The 20,023-nt window shown below is 40.7% G+C and overlaps 1 protein-coding gene and 1 long non-coding RNA gene across 5 annotated transcripts; one reads left to right on the top strand and one right to left on the bottom strand.

The window, feature by feature from the left end:
- Positions 1–1,301: 1,301 nt before the first annotated feature.
- Positions 1,302–3,264, bottom strand: LOC122411694 (uncharacterized). Of its 2 annotated transcripts, none has more exons than XR_006261195.1 (3): positions 2,555–3,264; positions 1,772–1,944; positions 1,302–1,428 (listed from the first exon to the last, which is right to left on the bottom strand). It is a non-coding gene; the product is annotated as an uncharacterized lncRNA (long non-coding RNA). The 2 variants fall into 2 exon arrangements; XR_006261194.1 differs by having other exon boundaries at positions 2,614–3,264.
- ck (myosin-VIIa ck) lies at positions 1,427–19,768 on the top strand. 3 transcript variants are annotated; one of them, XM_043420688.1, is made up of 22 exons: positions 1,427–1,643; positions 6,774–6,820; positions 9,336–9,449; positions 9,763–9,909; positions 10,019–10,203; positions 10,888–11,009; positions 11,083–11,339; positions 11,473–12,165; positions 12,248–12,628; positions 12,702–12,857; positions 12,975–13,568; positions 13,787–13,996; positions 14,094–14,291; positions 14,413–14,589; positions 14,686–16,854; positions 16,956–17,138; positions 17,365–17,566; positions 17,731–17,859; positions 17,998–18,094; positions 18,179–18,276; positions 18,384–18,553; positions 18,892–19,768. In XM_043420688.1, exons 2-22 carry the CDS (start codon positions 6,803–6,805, stop codon positions 19,096–19,098), a joined length of 6,507 nt encoding a protein of 2,168 aa, XP_043276623.1. In that variant the 5' UTR covers positions 1,427–1,643; positions 6,774–6,802; the 3' UTR covers positions 19,099–19,768. The 3 variants fall into 3 exon arrangements, with proteins under 3 accessions (XP_043276623.1, XP_043276621.1, XP_043276622.1); XM_043420686.1 differs by having other exon boundaries at positions 14,413–14,604; XM_043420687.1 differs by lacking the exon at positions 1,427–1,643 and adding an exon at positions 6,317–6,401 and having other exon boundaries at positions 14,413–14,604.
- The last annotated feature ends 255 nt before the right edge of the window (positions 19,769–20,023 follow it).

The raw sequence follows: 20,023 nt of genomic DNA, 5'->3' as shown, positions 1-20,023 counted from the left end.
CTAAATAATTTATTCTAATCAACCATCAGAATTTACAAAAATATTTATACCTAAATTTTATTAAAGAATGTTGAAAAAATTCTTTGTTTTTTGGTTATGCAACGATTTTACGAAGTGTTATTTATTGTGACATTTCAACAAACTTGGATCTATACATTTTCAGATTTCAACTCGTGAACCGCGGTTCAAGGTCGTTTTAATGACAGTTGCTATGTGTCACATATTATATACACAAGCTGCATTCCGATATTCAACCTTGACAGGTACACTTGTTTTTTCCGACCCTCGAGAAGTAAACCTTTCCAAGCGAACTCTAAGGACGATTGTAGCGCTCCCAATTACGCGAGGATGTAACGTTTTTTTTCTTTTCAAATTATAGCTTTCCCCAGCATGTAGTTTTCAAAACGCTGCTCACGTTCCGAGTTCATTCGTTTTCTGTCGGTTATCGTATGCAGCGGTTTGGAACGTGGAAAATAAATCAAGGGTTAAAATTCTTTATTGAATGATAAACATCAGAGAGATTCTCGCGAATGCATGCATTTTGTTATATTCACATTAAACGAAAATACCAAATATATATACTTCATGCGATGTCCCAGGTTCGGAATGAAACATTGTTCTTCGAAAAGTAAATACCATCAAATTTTTTTCAAAGCCATAAAAAATGTTATAAGTACAAAGTACCGTAAAAAAATATACACATACATGTGTATATAGGTATGCGTACGAGCAAGGTGCGCAGCGACACGACGACAGCCGCGGGAAACTCCTTCTTCGCGTTCGGTCAGTCGCCTGACATCGCTTTATCAGAACGGTGTAACACGTAGGAATCGGTCGCGCGGGTTTGTGTAAAAACCCGCATTCGTTCGAGGGACATAAAAAGAATAATCGTATGGAAAACAACCAACGAGTGTTCCGCTAAAACATTTATTCGTCGACAATTTTTCCTTCCTCCATGTGTATTTTTCTAACGTGAAAGATATAGTGCAAACTTATATATCGTGCGGTTTCGGACAAACGCTCGGTATTTTCCACCTCTTACACCTGGCACGCCCGAGCCGAGCCGAATCTTTCCGAGCGAGGACGTGTTAATGTGCCGGTCACCGTGGCATGCCTCGGCTCACCAACAGCCTCACGATTACCCTCCGAAACTTTTTTATCTTTCTTCCAAATCCAATCAAACGCCTCCAGTTTTTTTAAACACGTGAAATATATTTATTCGAATCACATCAAGCTTTTTCGCTCTTGATTCGTGCGAGACGATCAAGACAACTTCTCAACTTCCAATCATCCCGATAACACATCGATATATACATATGTATATTTATACATATAGATACGATTGTGTATCAAACGTGTAGTTACGTTATGAGATACGTCGTCGCGTCCTCGCACTGTTTTTGACGTCGCCTCCAAGAGTTTTTTGTCCTGTCCGAGGATAAATAAATAACGATCAATGGCGATACAAACGACTAAATTCTAAAGTGCATTTTTTTTACTTCGTATGTATACACGCGCGTGTCAGTGCTACAAGGATCAAAGTGTTACACATATATAGGAATTTCTGTGTATATAGATAAATATAGCGACGACGTGTCAAAAGTTCACAACCTCGCAGTCCTGTTTCTCCTCACTCGCACAAGGCAAGTTCTTTATTCTCATTATGTCTTATCCAAATTCTTTGTTATTAGTAATAAAGGACAAAAAATTTATGAAATATGATGACACACGTGAGTTGACGTTAGAAACGAAAAATAAAGCGTCCAGCCACCTGTCGATACATTAACGCTGCTCTGTCAGCTTTCGTTCATGAACTTTTTTCCTTCCCTTTTTTTTTCGTTTGTGTGAGTCTTTGGAATTATTACACGTGGAATTGGAATTTTTAAAATTACTGAATAAGCGCTTTTCCACATCTCGAAGCGTGCTTCGCTATCCAGTTAGCACCTGAAAAATGTTTGTTCTGATGAAGGCTGTTAGCGTTCCGCGCTCGTAATGACAAGCGAGAGTATCTTCAAAAACGACGAGAACATCGAGTCAAAATTCCATTCTCGCATCCATTTATTTCGAGTTGAATAATTTTTTTAAACTTTCAATTACAATAAATTACGAGTGATGACTATCGCTCGGTTGGGTCTTAGAATAAAATAATCGTCCGGTAAATTTCGAGATTTTATCGTAATTTTACTTGCTATTTCCAAATCCTAGCATTTACCACGAATATTTTCCTCCGCAGTGGTTTCTAACGATACAATCTTTCGATCAAATTTTCCTAATCGATCACATCCAACAGTTTATCTCTCCGTGATAATGATATCGAAAATTTTAAAGCCTGAGACAAATCTTGCGATGGAAATGATTTCGAAAAACACATTGACTCCTTGTTTACCAAAACCAGATTACTATTTTTCCAAGCATAATCTTAATGACGCATTTTACTTACCCTCAAGTAATTCTAATAATAAAAAATGTTCACAAAAATATTGAAATTACGGTGTGCGTGAAATAATTGTTCTAATTAATAATAATGTCATTAGAAAAAAAAATGGCGACAAACCGGTATTCGAATCGGCAAAAGTCAAGGCTAATCGTGAAATGCAGCGATTTTTCACTCACGTTATACCCATCGAGGTGTGCAGACTTGAGGATTATATCGCGAATTTGCCAATTTATTAGTTTAGATTTATAGTTTGTTAGCAGACGACAGGTCGCGAAGTGTTTTTTTGTCTCGTTTGCTTTCACGGCGACTCGTAGTACCGAGATTCGCCACTGGGTTCGTCGCGCCTCAATTTCTCCCACTTCTCGGTCCCAATGCATAAATATCACGGTTAGATCTTCGAAGTTCGCTCGGGGGCGCGTTTCGAACTCGCGAGCACCGTTGCTCTCTCTCTCTCTCTCTCTCTCTCTCTCTCTTTTTCTCTCTGCCTCTTTCGTGTCTGTACACAAACGTATATACATAAACATACATTTGAAATACAAAACGTTAGGCGCGTTATATTCCCAGAACTCTCGAGTCTCGTCTTCTGCCGGATGAGTGAGCGAGACGGAGCGAGTTCTCGCGTAATCCGATTTTCTTCAATTACGTTGGCATTTTGACACGAAACGGTTTATCGTGCGGACGACATCGCGAGCCATTTGCCAGTGGAAGAAGCCCTTTAGGAACGTCTTTTTCCCTTCTATTTTCTCCGTATGGACACGTATATATGCGCACTCGTGTATATACTCGAGCGATAAGTATCAGGTGCGGATCTACAGATGAGCGACGTTGTTCCAGCGGCTTGCTCTCTGACGCAAGAGGGGGCGCCTACGTAGACTTTTCACGTTAGATTTTTCGTCCGAGTCTTCTTCGCGGTGAAGAAAATTTCTTTTCGTTAACTTTCAATACAGATGATGTTCGAGTCACAGACGGTGCGAAGTCGAAAAAAAATTACCAAATTTTTCTATATTTTCGATTTCGCCGTTGACACATACGTTTCACCACCACCATTTTATTTCCCTACACCTTATCCACGGTTCCGATATACTTCTTATCCCGCTTCACGAGCCTCTGAACAATCACTCGACGTCGCGTATCTTCAGGATCATCAAAATAGAAAAGAATTTTGATCCTCGTACACAGTGGAAAGCACGAATCGATTCCCTAACCTCAAAAAAACGTTTTTCTTCGAGCGCGTAGCGAGTATTGTTTCCCCCCAGCCCGTCAATGATCGGGAATCAGTGTTCGTACTGTAAGAGGAGACCAGCACGTGCATGACGGAAAGGAAATAAAAATGTTGTGTTACACCAGCCCAATACTACGAGCTCTTGCATACATGTAACGGTTTTGTATAAGAGTCTTTCGAATTCCTCGCTATTTGCATCTGTGGACAAACACATCTGCAAGCGCGAAGCCTGCTCTCTCCCATGCGAGCTTGAACATCCTCGACCTTTACCATATTGAGTTAAGGTCGTACGTCCACGTTCGCGTGTAATTTTGTGGGATAATTAACGATGAGGAATTTCCATAGCCAATAATCTCGCATTTGCATCGATCGTTAGTACACCGGCTGGATTTCTGAATAAAACATAAGGACAGGAATTTGTAGGCAAGAATATCCTGCCTACCGAAGATCGTGCGAAGTCTTGTGATTTATGAACATTCTGCAGCGTTAAATCTCTCCAATTTTGTTCATGTCGCGAGGATCTTTTACTGCGTCATCCGAACAGCTGACTCTGGATAATTGTTCGTTTGACTGGAAGAGAGTCCGAAAAAATTGATTTCTGGTATTTATGCTCAAATAAAATGAATGAAAGGACAACGGAATTTTGATTCGTCACTAATTTCATTAATTTTCGATTCAAATGAGTACTTTTGGGGAAGTGACAATATTTCATCGTGCAATATTTTCGAATTCGTTAGTGCATTTTCATAGAGTATCGAAAAGCCTATTTTTTATGGTGCGTATAAAATTCTAACGGAAACTTCAAAGCAACATTCTTTTGAATCGAAAAAGGGGCCTGAACACAGCGGTATATCCGCTGTGTTGTTTTTGGAGAATAACGTTAAGGGGGCCACGCTCGATTAAGATCGGAACGGAATTTCTCGTGTTTACCCAGAGGGACACTACGCGACCGTCAAGGTCCCCCATTTCATGAACGAGATGCACACACGTATTTACACCCACACGAACATCCGCTCGTCAGTTATACAAACGTTCCATGCATTGAAGTCTCTCGAGAGCAATCGCGCTACGCTCATGCGCGAGCACAGTTTTTCAGCAATTTTCCAGGAACTTCACTGTTATTATTATTTATAAAGGTGAATATTATTAAATCCAAAAAAACATCGTAGACGCGGTTGGACCTCGGATTTTTGACAATTGCCTCGACATTTGTTTTTATTCAGTTTTTCCAAGCGTGAAAAGAAATTGAAACTTTGTTTACTTTCCGTTTGAAAAAAAGCACTGACTGCTCTCTTCTTTGCGAGATTTAACGGAATTTTTGGCGGTTGGCCGTGGCTGACACTCGTAGAAACTGAGAAACCCGCTTCGTTGGCCGAGCGGACGAAGTGCGAACAACAAATTCAAATCATGCGATGCCGCAGCGCCATCGAGCGGCGACTTTTCTCAGTAACAACCTTTCGAGCACCGAATTAGTCAAATTTTTCGTATACTTGAGCAGTTTTATCGAAGTGATTGTCCCAAAAGACGAGAAAAATTAGCGCGTTATCGTGTTCTCAAAAGGAATAAATTTTCAAAAAAATGAAGAATAATTGGACGGAGAATTGTGTTACCGTTTTGCAATATCGTAGTGTGAACGACGCCTCGAGGTGAAAATCGTAAACAGTTTTTTTTCCTCATAGGTCCCCTTTGTGTTAGCTTCGAAAACGCGACTGCGATAATTGGATAATTGACGAAGTTGAGTGTTGCGTAACGGTCGATTCCTTTCCGCCTATTTTTGTGTCTCTTGTGCTTTTTTTCCCCCCGAGTCTTCGCTGAGAATCCGAGATGTGGCGCGTGTATCGTGCGCTTGTTTTTTTCCGGTACATGCTCCCGAGTCTCGGCTACGTTCGCTACTGAAGTGGATACTTCCAACATATTTTCGAACAGAAAAATGGCGAGAAAACATGATACAAGTGTATCGGTTGATTCCACCCCGAGAATTCACACTCGATTTTCAATTTCGAAAATCTTCATAACCCTCGCAGAATATAATTACGAAACATCGAACGGTGAAGCCTTCAGAAGTGAAATTAAGCAAATAAATAAAAACAATAACGGAATTTTAATCGAAAAAATCCTTAAATCGTCTTGAAATAAAAGTGTGAGAAGAAAGAAATGGGCAGAGAGAATGATCATCGACGATGAGATATCCGAACGAGGCCGGAGGTTGAAGTCTTCTGCCACGAGTCTCGGTTGCCTCGTTGCTGCTTCTGATGCTGTGGTCGCTAACCCACTTTGCGAACAGGTTTACGGGCTGTAGCTTCTCTACTCGCTAACGGTGATTGGGGCCTGCATCATACCAATACACGTTATTCAAACAAATATTCATATCTATGTGTATACATTTGTGATGCTAAATCGAATATTTTCCCAAACGGAATTCCTGCTTCCATCGAATTTATCTACCCGAATCTCTTATCCGTGAACTGCCTTTGTTATCGTTTATCTCAGTCAATTAATTGGATATATTTACGTACGAAGGTTCCATAGATCGTGCTCTCCAGACGTCGATTCTTTTCAACTGCGTGTGCAAATATGCAAAATGGCGCTTGGGAATGAAGCTGGCGTGTGCGATACCCGTACGTGTGTTTATCGCATATTTCCATACATAAATAGAACTCGCACTCTGCCTACAATGGAACAGCTATTCGAAAGTGCGCAACGTTTCATACTCACCCACCACCGGAAATGATTTATTTCAATGTAATTAAATGATTAATTACCAAACAACGCGATTTATTACGAATTTTCACACCAGCAATAATCTCGTATTTTTAAGGGACGCTACCATTCGCACGAGTCAATTTTATTCCTGTGAAAACCTCGTTTATCTGGGCTCAAACATTGCAGAATTGCTCTCGGTTCATCTCGACTTCGAGATTTATAAAAATGGACTCATAATCAGCGGATTTTTTCGTTTTCTTAACACTTACGTCTCCGAAACTCTCCAAAATGGGAATATTTTGTTTTTTAGTTTTTTTTCTTGATAATTGTTGAAATCTGAGGCGACTGAGCACAAAACTACGTTCACGGTGACGCGAACTTAAAATTTATCGTTTTCTTGGTTTTTTACAGGTGGCGGGCCAGCGACCGCGCTTTGAGAGATGGTCATCGTTACCCGAGTGAGTATTTTTATTCGTCGATATATTTTTCCAATGGTTTCTTTCACTTTATAGAACCGATTTGACGTTTGGTAAAACGCAACGAATTTCTATTCCTCCATCATTGTAATCAAATACATTTGGCCAGAGAACAGAATATTTTTTAAAACTTTTCTCGTAAGTTTTATCGTCGATTTCGAAACGATGTTTACCCTTTTTTTTGTGACGAGTCAGCACTTCGAATAACGTGGGTATTGGAAGGAAGAGAAATTACGTTTGTTTTTATCGAAAAGCGTTGAATTTCATCGATTTTTTTCGCAGCTTTTTTTTACTCTTTTCCCACAATAAACGTGTTATTTCGGATATTTGGAAGCGTGGAACGAGGTTTTCTCGCGATTCAACGACGTCGATGCGAACGAAATTGTACGACATCTGGCGTCAGCTCGTATCGATACTTCAGCGGTCTCGATCCGCGCTCGACGCTTTCCCGAATTTACTCGGTCAGTAGGAATCTGTGACACGGAGTGAAAATGTCTACAAAATGCTCGGAGACGATGAGTCTCGTTATTCGTTTGCGAGGAGTCCCGTCGAGTCTAATGAGTATTTGTACGTCATAAAAACCCTCGAAAAAATGGCACGAGCGATGTCCCAATGCGAAAACAAAGCGAAACGAGCCCGAAGCTTTTGCCCTTCGAAATAATCTCCGCTCGAAAGTGTCAAAATCCAGAAGAAAAATCGGCACCAATTTTCGTAATACTTCACTCAGATTTCTCAAACTTTTTTCTTTTACCTTTCAAGCAAAACATTTTTTCCCAACGGCAACCGCTCCTTTCGGCTGCACCAATGATAAAAACTCTTTTTTTTAAGGACTTTGGTCCGATGCGACGAACTCGAATGGGCCGAAATTTCGAACGAGCGGAATATGTTCACGTACGTGAAAATGAAAAAGAAAAAAAAATGATAAAAATGCCCTTGAAAAGTCATTTTTTCGGGAAATTAACAATTTTTACTTGAATTTTATATTTTCGAGTGAAAGCAAATTGTGGCCATTTTAGTCTGAATTAGAAAAAAGTACCTTCGAAATATTCATCGCACATTCGAGAAAAAACGGGTCACCGATCGAGAGGCGTGCACTTCAAATTTTTCAAAACGGTTGCCGGTCGAGCCTGTAAAGACCCTTCATTTTTATAGGTTAGGATACGTCGCTGGGAGCGGAAGCGAGAGATTATATGGAGTTTTGTGGAATAAAGTGGTCGTCGAGTGGTACGATGCGAGGGAGAATAACAATGGAACAGGGTTAAATTTGTATTTGAGTCAATTGCGCATAATAAATAATGTTACGATATAAAACGAGAAAGTTGAGGAAGGAAGGAGCGATGAGTAACGAAAACGTTTAAACAAAAACTGAGTGTTTATTGTCCAAGAATAAAAAATTTGTGTAAATAAGATTCGAATTTCTACTGCGATTCGAGCGATTTTCATGAGCTTTCATAACCTCAAATAACGAAGTTCCGGATCGCGAAGTCGGAAGCGAAAACAGCGAAGCACCGGGGATAGTTCCTTCAATGGATGAAGCGTTAAAAACACTAGCGATCGGTGACGTAACGGATGATAGAAAAAAAACGAAGAAAACGATTATCGGGAATGTTATGAGGCCGCGATAACTCTTGTAATACGTGCACGAGGGAGCGGTTAAAATAGTAGGAAACAGTGGAGGAGCGCCCTCCCGCGATTCGCTGCGGCGTTGGAAAGAGCGGAAGAGCTCTCCCGATATGTTCCGGTAAGTGAACAATTAGGACGTACAAATATCCGCGCGCCAGTCGAGTCTGCGTGTTGAGCAAACCGCCTGAGAGATGCCCCTCGCGTCGCGCCCCCCGCCCCCTCCTAACTTCGATCTTTCTCTTTGTCTCGTGTGTGCAAGCGATTTTATTCGTCTCTATACACATTTTCAAATGCTTAGACAGACCGGCGTGCACGTACGCGCGTATATACGTATAAAAACGCATTTTATGGACTGATACATCGAAGCAGCTAGAGAAAGAGCTCGGATCCTGAAAAATATACAGCTACGATGCTCCTTGCCGCGCGCGCGGAAGCTTGCACTTGACCGTACGCGAGAGCGAGCAGCCCCGTTCAATTTTTCCTCTTTCTCGCTACTTTGAACCCGCAAACGGTCACTCCTTGCAGTAATAACACGTCAGTTAACTCCCGAGCTTATGTGCTCCAACATCATCATTATTTTTCGTCGCCTGCTCGCCTATCCAAGGCTATTCTTCATCCAGAGCCTTCGAATACGAACAACCGAAAATCCCTCGAAATATATATCCAAGTGCTTCTAACCACTTTTCATATCAATGTTTTATAGTTGGGCTTACAGCAGCACTTATGTCTGTATGTACAGTAGACATTCGGTGGGTAAACGATCTACGAAGTCGATCGATTTTCATCTTCGCCCCCCCCCCCCCCCCTCCCTCTGACGTAGAGCAGTACAAATGTCGCTTCGATTAATTCTCATTAAAACGTTTCTTTTTTTCAGGGCGATTACATATGGATCGAACCTATATCGGGGAGGGAATTCGACGTCGCTATCGGAGCACGGGTGATTTCGGCGGAGGGCAGAAGAATTCAAGTTAAGGACGACGATAACAAGGTAATTTTTAAGAACGCTGTTCCGTAACGATTTTCTTTCGATATTTGAAAAATGGATAATCATTTTTTGGAGTATTTTTGGAATTTATCGGACACGGGGTTGGTTGAAAGATTTTCTTTTATTAACCTGGAAATTTTGTTGCTTCGAATTCTATAAATTCGTTGGGTCGCTTATAAATTTTTTAGTTTGGAATTTTTCACTTTGGTTTTCGTGGTTTTTTAACGATTTCTTTGATCCTCGATTTTAAAAATTTTTTCCTCTTTTGTATTGATTCTATTTTTTTGGTCTGACGTTTTTGGTGATTTTCGAGCAGGAACAATGGCTGACTCCCGAGAGAAGGATAAAAGCTATGCACGCGACCTCCGTCCAGGGCGTCGAAGACATGATAAGCCTCGGCGACCTCCACGAGGCTGGCATCCTACGGAATTTGCTAATAAGATACAACGAGAATCTCATCTACGTGAGTACTCATGCTCGCTCTCAATTCCTGTTTTTATGGAGGAAAAAATATTTTGAAAATATAATGAAAAAAAAAGTGCTGAGATATCGACTCGATGAATGATCAACAGACGTACACCGGCTCCATCCTCGTCGCCGTAAATCCTTATCAAATCTTACCGATCTACACGGCCGAGCAAATAAAACTTTACAAGGATCGGAAAATCGGCGAATTGCCACCCCACATTTTCGCCATTGGTGACAACAGCTATGCTCACATGAATCGATACGGTCAGGATCAGTGTATTGTTATAAGGTCAGTTACGTAATTCAATGAAAAATCATTTTTTAAAATAATTCATCATTTGTTGGAAATGAATCGCGTGCAACTCAAAGTCCACAGATTACTCCTAGCGAGATTTCCGGTTACGTCGGTTCATAAGATTTCACATCAGAATAGTATATTACACACCTAGGGAGGGAAAATAGACTACTTCAAACCGCGGGCAGAATTGTCACCCGAGCCGAAGGCGAGGGTGATAAGCACGCGGTTTGAGGTGGTCTAATTTCACTCCCGTGGAGTGTATACGATTTTTCTGTCCGACGCAGGCGGAATGCGGCAACTTCGGCCCGCGCAGCGGGCCGAAAGTTGCCACTTTCCGCCCGGAGGGCTGAAAAATATATTTTTCTCGAAATAGGCTTGGAAAACCTGCTATGCGAATCTGTGAGCCTATCGAGTTGTACGAAAAAAAAAACAAAACGTACTTTGAATATCGTTTCTTTACGAGGAAGTTTAAAAATTCACCGGAAATTAAAAATAACGTCGTTAAATACAATGGAATGTTGAGTAATCTGGAGACAATTTGAAAACGAAGAGCATCAATGATGATTTAGACTGGAATAGAAAAAATTGAAGCTTTTCTATTAAATTGATCAATCCACGATGAGAAGGTTGAAGCTGCTGATTTACGTGGACAATGTTGGGTTTTTTTTTTTTCAGTGGTGAAAGTGGAGCTGGTAAAACCGAAAGCACGAAATTAATACTTCAGTATCTCGCTGCCATCAGTGGTAAACACTCGTGGATAGAACAGCAAATTCTTGAAGCAAATCCAATTCTAGAAGGTAATTTTTGTTTTCTAAAATATTTGATATAATCAAATGCTTCAAATGTAAAGAAAAATTTACATTTTTCTAGCATTCGGAAACGCAAAGACTGTGAGGAATGACAATTCTTCGAGATTTGGTAAATACATCGATATCCATTTCAACGATCAAGGAGTCATCGAGGGTGCGAAAATAGAACAATATCTTTTGGAGAAATCTCGTATAGTTTCGCAGAATTTGGACGAGAGAAATTATCACGTTTTCTATTGTATGCTCGCTGGCTTATCGAGCGAGGAAAAGAAAAAATTGGAATTGGAGGACGCCTCGTCGTACAAATATCTTACTGGGGTAAATATGTTTAAAAAGTCAATCACATCCAGAGCAGTTACAACAGAAAAAATGTTGATACAAAGGTTTATCGAGTGCTTCGATTTTTTTCGGTTCAAGAGTCAAGTTCATTAGAAAATATTTTGATTTCCAGGGTGGCAGTATAACGTGCGAGGGTCGTGACGATGCTGCAGAATTCGCGGACATTCGGTCAGCGATGAAAGTTTTGTTGTTTACGGATCCAGAAATTTGGGAAATCCTCAGGTTACTAGCGGCTCTTTTGCACATGGGAAATATCAAGTACAGAGCTACTGTAGTCGACAATTTAGACGCGACTGAAATTCCGGAGCAAACGAACGTCAAAAGAGTCGCACAATTATTGGGAGTCCCGGTGCAATCGCTCATCGATGCTTTGACGAGAAGAACTATTTTCGCGCATGGAGAAACAGTCGTTTCAACCCTTTCCCGCGATCAATCGGTCGACATAAGAGACGCCTTCGTCAAGGGAATTTACGGGCGATTGTTCGTTCACATAGTCAAAAAAATAAACGAAGCGATTTTTCGACCGAAACACGTGTCTCGAAGCGCCATCGGTGTTCTCGACATTTTTGGCTTTGAAAATTTCAATCACAATAGTTTCGAACAATTTTGCATCAATTACGCCAATGAAAATCTTCAACAGTTTTTCGTACGACATATTTTCAAACTCGAACAGGAGGAATATAATCACGAGGGTATAAATTGGCAACACATCGAGTTTGTCGATAATCAGGATGCTCTCGATCTCATCGCCATAAAGCAACTTAACATTATGGCTCTCATCGACGAAGAATCCAAATTTCCAAAGGTCTGTTCATTCACACGACTCAAAGCCCATATTCCTGTGAAAACTGAACTTTTTATTTGATTGCAACTTTTTGTTTCAACAGGGTACTGACCAAACCATGCTTGCCAAGATTCACAAGACTCACGGAACCCACAGGAATTATTTGAAGCCGAAATCCGATATAAATACATCGTTCGGCCTGAATCATTTTGCGGGGGTTGTGTTTTACGATACGAGGACTTTCCTGGAAAAGAATCGAGATACGTTCAGTGCTGATCTTCTACAACTGATTCACATATCGTCCAACAAATTTCTTCAGACATGTTTCGCCGAGGATATTGGTATGGGATCGGAAACCCGGAAAAGAGCTCCGACCCTATCGACGCAATTTAAAAAATCGTTAGATTGCTTGATGAGGACACTCAGCACTTGTCAACCTTTTTTCATCAGGTGTATTAAGCCCAACGAGTACAAAAAACCGATGGTACTTATTTTTTCAATGCCCTTTGAATCACCAAATGACAAGTCACTAATTGATTTTACTTCTGACAATACAGATGTTCGATCGAGGTCTTTGTTGCCGCCAATTAAGATATTCGGGAATGATGGAGACCATTAGGATTCGTAGAGCAGGATACCCGATTCGACATTCCTTTCCCGAATTCGTTGAAAGATACCGTTTCCTCATCTCGGGAATACCGCCATCACACAAGGTAAATTTGATTTTATGAAAAAAGAGAAAGATTCTCATGCTTCAGTGAAATTTCAATTGTTGAAAATTCGTTCCTCGAGAAGCTCTTGTGTAAATAAACGGGATGATTTTTTTCCAGACTGATTGCAGAGCTGCTACAGCAAGAATTTGTCACGTCGTACTTGGCAGATCAGATTATCAGTTGGGTCACACAAAAGTTTTTCTCAAGGACGCACACGATCTGTTTCTGGAGCAAGAACGCGACAGAGTTTTGACTCGGAAAATTCTCATACTTCAACGTAACATACGCGGTTGGGTTTATCGTCGACGATTTTTGAGAATGCGAGCGGCGGCCATAATAATGCAGAAAAATTGGCGTGGTTACGCTCAACGAAAGCGGTACAAGAGCATGAGAATCGGTTACATGAGGCTTCAGGCTCTTATACGATCGAGAGTTTTGTCACATCGATTCAGACATTTGCGAGGTCACATCGTTGCCCTGCAAGCTCGAGCACGCGGCCATCTCGTTCGACGAATGTATCGAAAGAAAATGTGGGCCATTGTCAAAATTCAAGCTCACGTTAGACGTTTGATTGCTCAGAGGCGTTACAAAAAAATACAATACGAGTACAGGCTCCATGTCGAGGCGTTACGCTTGCGAAAAAAAGAAGAACGCGAACTCAAAGATCAAGGCAACAAGCGTGCAAAGGAAATTGCTGAACAAAACTACAGAGTAATTGCCCAATAATCTTTCCGCTTTATCTTCAATAGTATATTTCTATTTCATTTTTTTTCATCACTTTATCGTACGTCTAAATTTGTGCTCCGAGATAATGATAGTTGTTTATCAAATTTGTAATTGATTTTTCGTTTAAATCAAATTTGCATGTTATTTCTGTTCAATTGCATGCGGTGATTAACTCGTTTGAAACAATTTTTTTCTTTACACAGGAACGGATGCAAGAATTGGAAAGGAAAGAAATGGAAATGGAAATCGAGGATAGACGCAGAATGGAAATAAAGAAGAATCTGATAAACGATGCCGCTAAAAAGCAAGACGAGCCGGTCGATGACAGCAAACTCGTTGAAGCGATGTTCGACTTTCTCCCAGACTCTAGCAGCGAAGCTCCAACTCCCGCGAGAGAAACATCCGTTTTCAACGTAAATATGATAGCGCTCATATTGAATTTTGAAGGATTTAAAGTTGAGATCATTTTCAAAAAATGATTCATGATTCATGTTTATATAATGATTTCAGGATTTACCAGCACCGAAAACAGATCAACAAGAAATCATAAGTCCTATGCAGACAGCATCGGAAGACGAGGAAGATCTGTCGGAATTCAAGTTTCAAAAATTCGCTGCTACTTATTTCCAGGGCAATATTACACATCAGTATTCAAGGAAGCCCTTGAAACATCCTCTTTTGCCTCTTCACACTCAAGGCGATCAATTGGTAAGTAGAATTTTTCCTTTGCTAGCGATTCGTTCTACTTTACGATTCTTCTGTTTGGGAAAGTTCTATCAAATATATTGCTTTTCTAGCACCGTTCGTAATTTGAAAATTCTATTTCCAGGCGGCTCAAGCGCTCTGGATAACGATACTTCGATTCACCGGTGATTTGCCGGAGCCGCGTTATCACACGATGGACAGAGACACGACATCGGTAATGTCGAAAGTGACAGCGACTCTGGGTCGGAATTTCATTCGTAGCAAAGAGTTTCAAGAGGCCCAATTGATGGGAATGGATCCCGTACGTACGATAGAAGTAATCGCGACTCTAAAAATTCATATTTTTCAAACATTCTTTCACGTATATTTGATCGTCTGTGTATTTTTTGAACTGTAGGATACATTTTTGAAGCAGCCTAAGCCGGCACGTTCGATAAGACACAAATTAGTCTCGCTAACTCTGAAGCGAAAGAACAAATTGGGCGAAGATGTCAGAAGAAAGCTCCAGGAGGACGAATATACGGCGGACAGTTATCAATCGTGGCTGGAAGCGCGACCAACGTCGAATCTGGAAAAATTGCACTTTATAATCGGTCATGGAATATTGCGAGCTGAATTGCGCGACGAAATATATTGTCAAATTTGCAAACAGTTGACGAACAATCCATCGAAATCGTCGCACGCACGTGGCTGGATTTTGTTATCACTGTGCGTCGGCTGTTTCGCTCCATCGGAGAAATTCGTCAATTACCTTCGTGCTTTTATCCGCGAAGGACCGCCAGGATACGCGCCATACTGCGAGGATCGTCTGAAGCGAACGTTCAACAACGGCACGAGAAATCAACCACCCAGTTGGTTGGAGCTCCAAGCAACAAAATCAAAAAAGCCGATAATGCTTCCGATTACATTTATGGACGGCAATACGAAAACTTTGCTAGCTGATTCAGCAACGACGGCCCGGGAATTGTGCAATCAATTGTCCGACAAAATATCGCTCCGCGATCAATTCGGTTTTTCCCTCTACATCGCTCTCTTCGACAAAGTTTCATCTCTCGGAAGTGGCGGAGATCACGTTATGGACGCAATTTCGCAATGCGAACAGTACGCGAAAGAACAAGGTGCTCAGGAACGAAACGCCCCTTGGCGTTTGTTCTTCAGAAAAGAAATATTCGCGCCATGGCACGAACCCACCGAAGATCAAGTTGCGACTAATCTGATCTATCAACAAGTCGTACGGGGAGTCAAATTCGGTGAATATCGGTGCGACAAGGAAGAAGATTTGGCGATGATCGCCGCTCAGCAATATTACATCGAGTATCATACCGACATGAACGTCGACAGACTTTTCGCTCTTTTGCCAAATTATATACCGGATTATTGTTTCTCCGGTATCGACAAAGCTATAGATCGTTGGGGACATCTTGTTCTTCAGGCTTACAAAAAGAGTTATTATCTCAAGGAAAAAGTACCAGCCCTACGCGTCAAAGAAGATATCGTAGGATACGCCAAGTTTAAATGGCCTCTTCTGTTTTCACGTTTTTACGAGGCCTATCGTAATTCCGGGCCGAATTTACCCAAAAACGATGTTATCATAGCCGTCAATTGGACCGGGGTTTACGTCGTTGACGATCAGGAACAAGTACTACTGGAACTATCTTTCCCCGAGATAACCACCGTGTCTAGTCAAAAAACAAACAAAATGTTTACGCAAACGTTCAGTTTGTCGACGGTGCGTGGAGAAGAGTTTACGTTTCAGAGCCCGAACGCCGAGGACATCAGAGATTTGGTGGTTTATTTTTTGGAGGGTTTGAAGAAGAGAAGTAAATTCGTAATTGCCTTGCAAGATTACAAGGCCCCGGGCGAAGGCTCGTCTTTTTTAAACTTTCAAAAGGGAGATCTGATCGTACTGGAGGACGAGAGTACTGGCGAGACTGTATTAAATTCGGGCTGGTGTGTTGGAACTTGCGAGAGAACTAACGACAAGGGAGATTTTCCGGCTGAGACTGTTTACGTTTTGCCCTCTCTGTCGAAACCGCCAAACGATATTTTGGCACTATTTAGCATCGAGGGAACGGAAAATGGTCGCAGATTGTATCCCCAGCAAATGAACGGTGTCGAGCCTCGTGACAAACCTCATACTCTTCTCGAATATGCCATCGATCATTTCCGCACACCGCCCAAAAGAACAATGTCGAAGGCCCTGACCCTGACGACCGCTCGCAGGGGTCACAGCGACGAATTATGGCGTCATTCTCGTGATCCCATAAAGCAACCTTTGCTGAAAAAGCTCGTCTCTAAAGAAGAACTCGCCGAGGAAGCTTGTTTCGCCTTCAACGCAATCCTTAAGTACATGGGCGACTTACCGACGAAACGACCACGTACAGGCAATGAATACACGGATCTCATATTCGACGGACCGCTCAAAAACGAAATCTTACGGGATGAAATTTACTGTCAGATAATGAAACAACTCACTGATAATCGTAATCGACTCAGTGAAGAACGCGGCTGGGAACTCATGTGGCTCGCGACTGGTCTGTTCACCTGCAGCCAAAGTCTGCTCAAGGTACACACACACGATGTTTTTTGCATTACCATCATTTTTAACCCCGTTCTGTTGCACTCGCGAGAATTTGATTATCCGGTAATTCTTTTGTGATTTCGTAGGAGTTGACGCTTTTTCTCCGCACACGCCGACATCCGATTTCCCAAGACTCGCTTCAGAGGCTACAAAAAACGTTACGCAACGGTCAACGAAAGTATCCACCTCATCAAGTCGAGGTTGAAGCTATACAGCACAAAACTACACAAATATTTCACAAAGTCTATTTCCCTGATGACACTGACGAGGTATGTGGCAATAGAACGCTTGCGAATATGGAATTAAACAAATTAAAATATTTCATTCACAATTCTTTTAATTGGTGGGAAAACAACATTCTTTTCATTAGTGAGAATTCAAGTTTATCATAAATTTATTTAAAATGAAGTATCGATTGCTCTTCTTGTAGACGTAACTCGCTATCATTAGTCTCAAATGTCCATTCATTAATGTCGTGATTTCAATGTTGCACAGGCCTTCGAAGTCGATTCATCCACGAGAGCGAAGGATTTCTGTCAAAATATCGCTCAAAGATTGAACTTACGTTCGGCCGAAGGATTCAGTTTGTTCGTCAAAATTGCTGATAAAGTTATATCCGTTCCTGAGGGAGATTTCTTTTTCGATTTCGTCAGGCATTTGACTGATTGGATACGAAAAGCTCGACCATCCAGAGATGGCAAGTTGAATATAATCAACCCCATTCGTGTTATGACGCCAATTATCCATTTAATTACACCTGCAGGTCTTCTCTAGAGTCAGCTGATTGCGTTGAAACGCGCAACTTCTGTATAAAAAGTATGGAATTTCTTTGTGCCATAACGAACGTTTTTTTGTGCACAGGTGTACCTCCGCAGTTCACTTACCAGGTTTTCTTCATGAAGAAATTGTGGACGAATACCGTACCAGGAAAAGATAGAAACGCCGATCTTATATTCCATTTCCACCAGGAACTACCGAAACTTTTAAGAGGTGAGTTTACGAACGGGGAGAGAAAATTTAATAGATTTAATGTGAGTTCGATCGCTTCGGTTTTCAAAAACTACGTTGTTGCGGCCAGATAAGGTTATTTAAAACATACAGTTTTTAGAAATATGTTTCTTTTCGTAGGGTATCACAAATGCACGAAAGAAGAAGCATCGAGACTAGCCGCCCTTGTTTACCGAGTTCGTTTTGGTGAAAGCAAACAAGAACTCCAAGCAATTCCGTTAGTATTCAAATTTTTCGCGTTTGTTTGTTACTCGGTGCACGATATTCGTACAAAAAATGTGTATTTTTTTACCATTACTAGGCAAATGCTCCGAGAACTCATACCCAGTGATTTAATGAAGATACAAAGTGCTAATGACTGGAAGAGATCCATTATCGCTGCCTATAATCAAGACGCTGGTAATTTTATTCGACTACAAAATCCTCACTGTTCTACTTCTTTTTATCGCGTTCATTCCTACTTTTTTTTACTTTTTTGTTTAACCATACATTCCAATTGTTTCCAGGAATGAGTCCCGAAGACGCTAAGATAACTTTCCTCAAAATCGTCTATCGCTGGCCAACTTTCGGTTCAGCTTTCTTTGAGATAAAACAATCGACTGAACCGAATTATCCCGAATTGTTACTCATTGCCATTAACAAACACGGTGTGAGCCTCATACATCCCCAAAGCAAGGTGAGAAGCGTGTAAATTGAGTTATCACCTCGGTCGATCTTCCGTCAATTATAAGGAAGCGGTGCGCTAATTTAATTCACACTGTAATTGTTATCACGTAACAAGCATTAAGGGAAATAATATTTTTTTTCTCTCAATATATATTTCTCTTCGATAAAATATTCTTTGACATTCTATACACGGTAATGCATACATAAATATTTCAAATCGTACGGCGTTTTTAATTGCAATGAAATTTGACAATTATCAAAAGAGAATAATGAAAAAATTTGAAGTAATTTTTGTATTTGAGATTCAACCAAATTATTTAAAACAATTTTGTTCATGATAATTTGCAGGATATATTGGTGACACATCCCTTCACTCGAATCTCAAATTGGTCATCGGGCAACACGTATTTTCATATGATGATAGGAAATCTGGTGCGTGGCTCGAAGCTCCTGTGCGAAACTTCTCTTGGTTATAAAATGGACGATCTACTGACGTCATACATATCGTTGATGCTAACGAATCTAAATAAACAACGTACGATAAGGATAAAATAAGAAAAACGATGCTTAGTGAAATTGGAAGGCGCGAAACGAAACAACGTAGGCATTAGAACATTATTATTATTATTATGCTGTGAAGAAAACAAGTTTTGCAGCGAAAAAAATTTTTTTTTATCAAACTCGAGGCAAGTCTAAGCTTTTGTTAAAGTTGCTCATATTGTTATGTAATTGCTACATATATAAACAGTCTGGAAATTGGTGAATATGATACGTCGTTAAAATGTGCGATTTTTTTGTAATAATTCACGTATGCGTACGTAAAAAAAGAGAGAAAGAGAGCGAGAGAGAGAGAGAGAGATTAGTAAATCCCAAAAACTTGTACATGAATTCAACGATTAGGATTATATATTTTTTGCTACAAAAAATCTGTAAAATAATATATCTACGATGTTAAAGCTGCTTAAATTTCAATCGTCGAATCTCAAAACTCTGCGGGTTCTTGTCAAAACGCATGGACGAGATTTGAAAAATAGAGAACGAAAAAAACAAGATAAATAAGAGCGAGAATCATATACAGACGTCTCTGTATGCAAGTAGCAAGTCCGTGGGTAAATCTTCCATTGTCCAAACATTGTATCCGTCCAATTCTTCGTAAGAATGTAATTATTATTAGAGGTACTGTTTTACTGTTGAGAATTATAAAGATAACCATGGTCACCATCGACACAATACGAAATGTTAATTGTGGGTAAATTCCCACGAAACATTTTCCCCTTTGCCCCCTCCTTCTTCACTCGACTCGAAAGAATTCCATCGTAACAATAAGGAGATATTACCCCTCCTTAGGGAAGTGAGGTACTCAACGACGAGCCGATGGTAATCTCGTTTCCTCTTGAGACGCGTGTGTGCTATATTTTTTTTCTTCAATCACGTACCCGGACTCTCATCGTCTTGGGACGAATGTTTCCGAGCCTCGGAG

Source organism: Venturia canescens, chromosome 5 (genome assembly GCF_019457755.1).
Source record: "Venturia canescens isolate UGA chromosome 5, ASM1945775v1, whole genome shotgun sequence".
Taxonomy (NCBI): Eukaryota; Metazoa; Arthropoda; class Insecta; order Hymenoptera; family Ichneumonidae; genus Venturia; species Venturia canescens.
The sequence above is the reverse complement of the archived record's forward strand: the minus strand, read 5'-3'. Positions and strand labels throughout refer to the sequence as shown.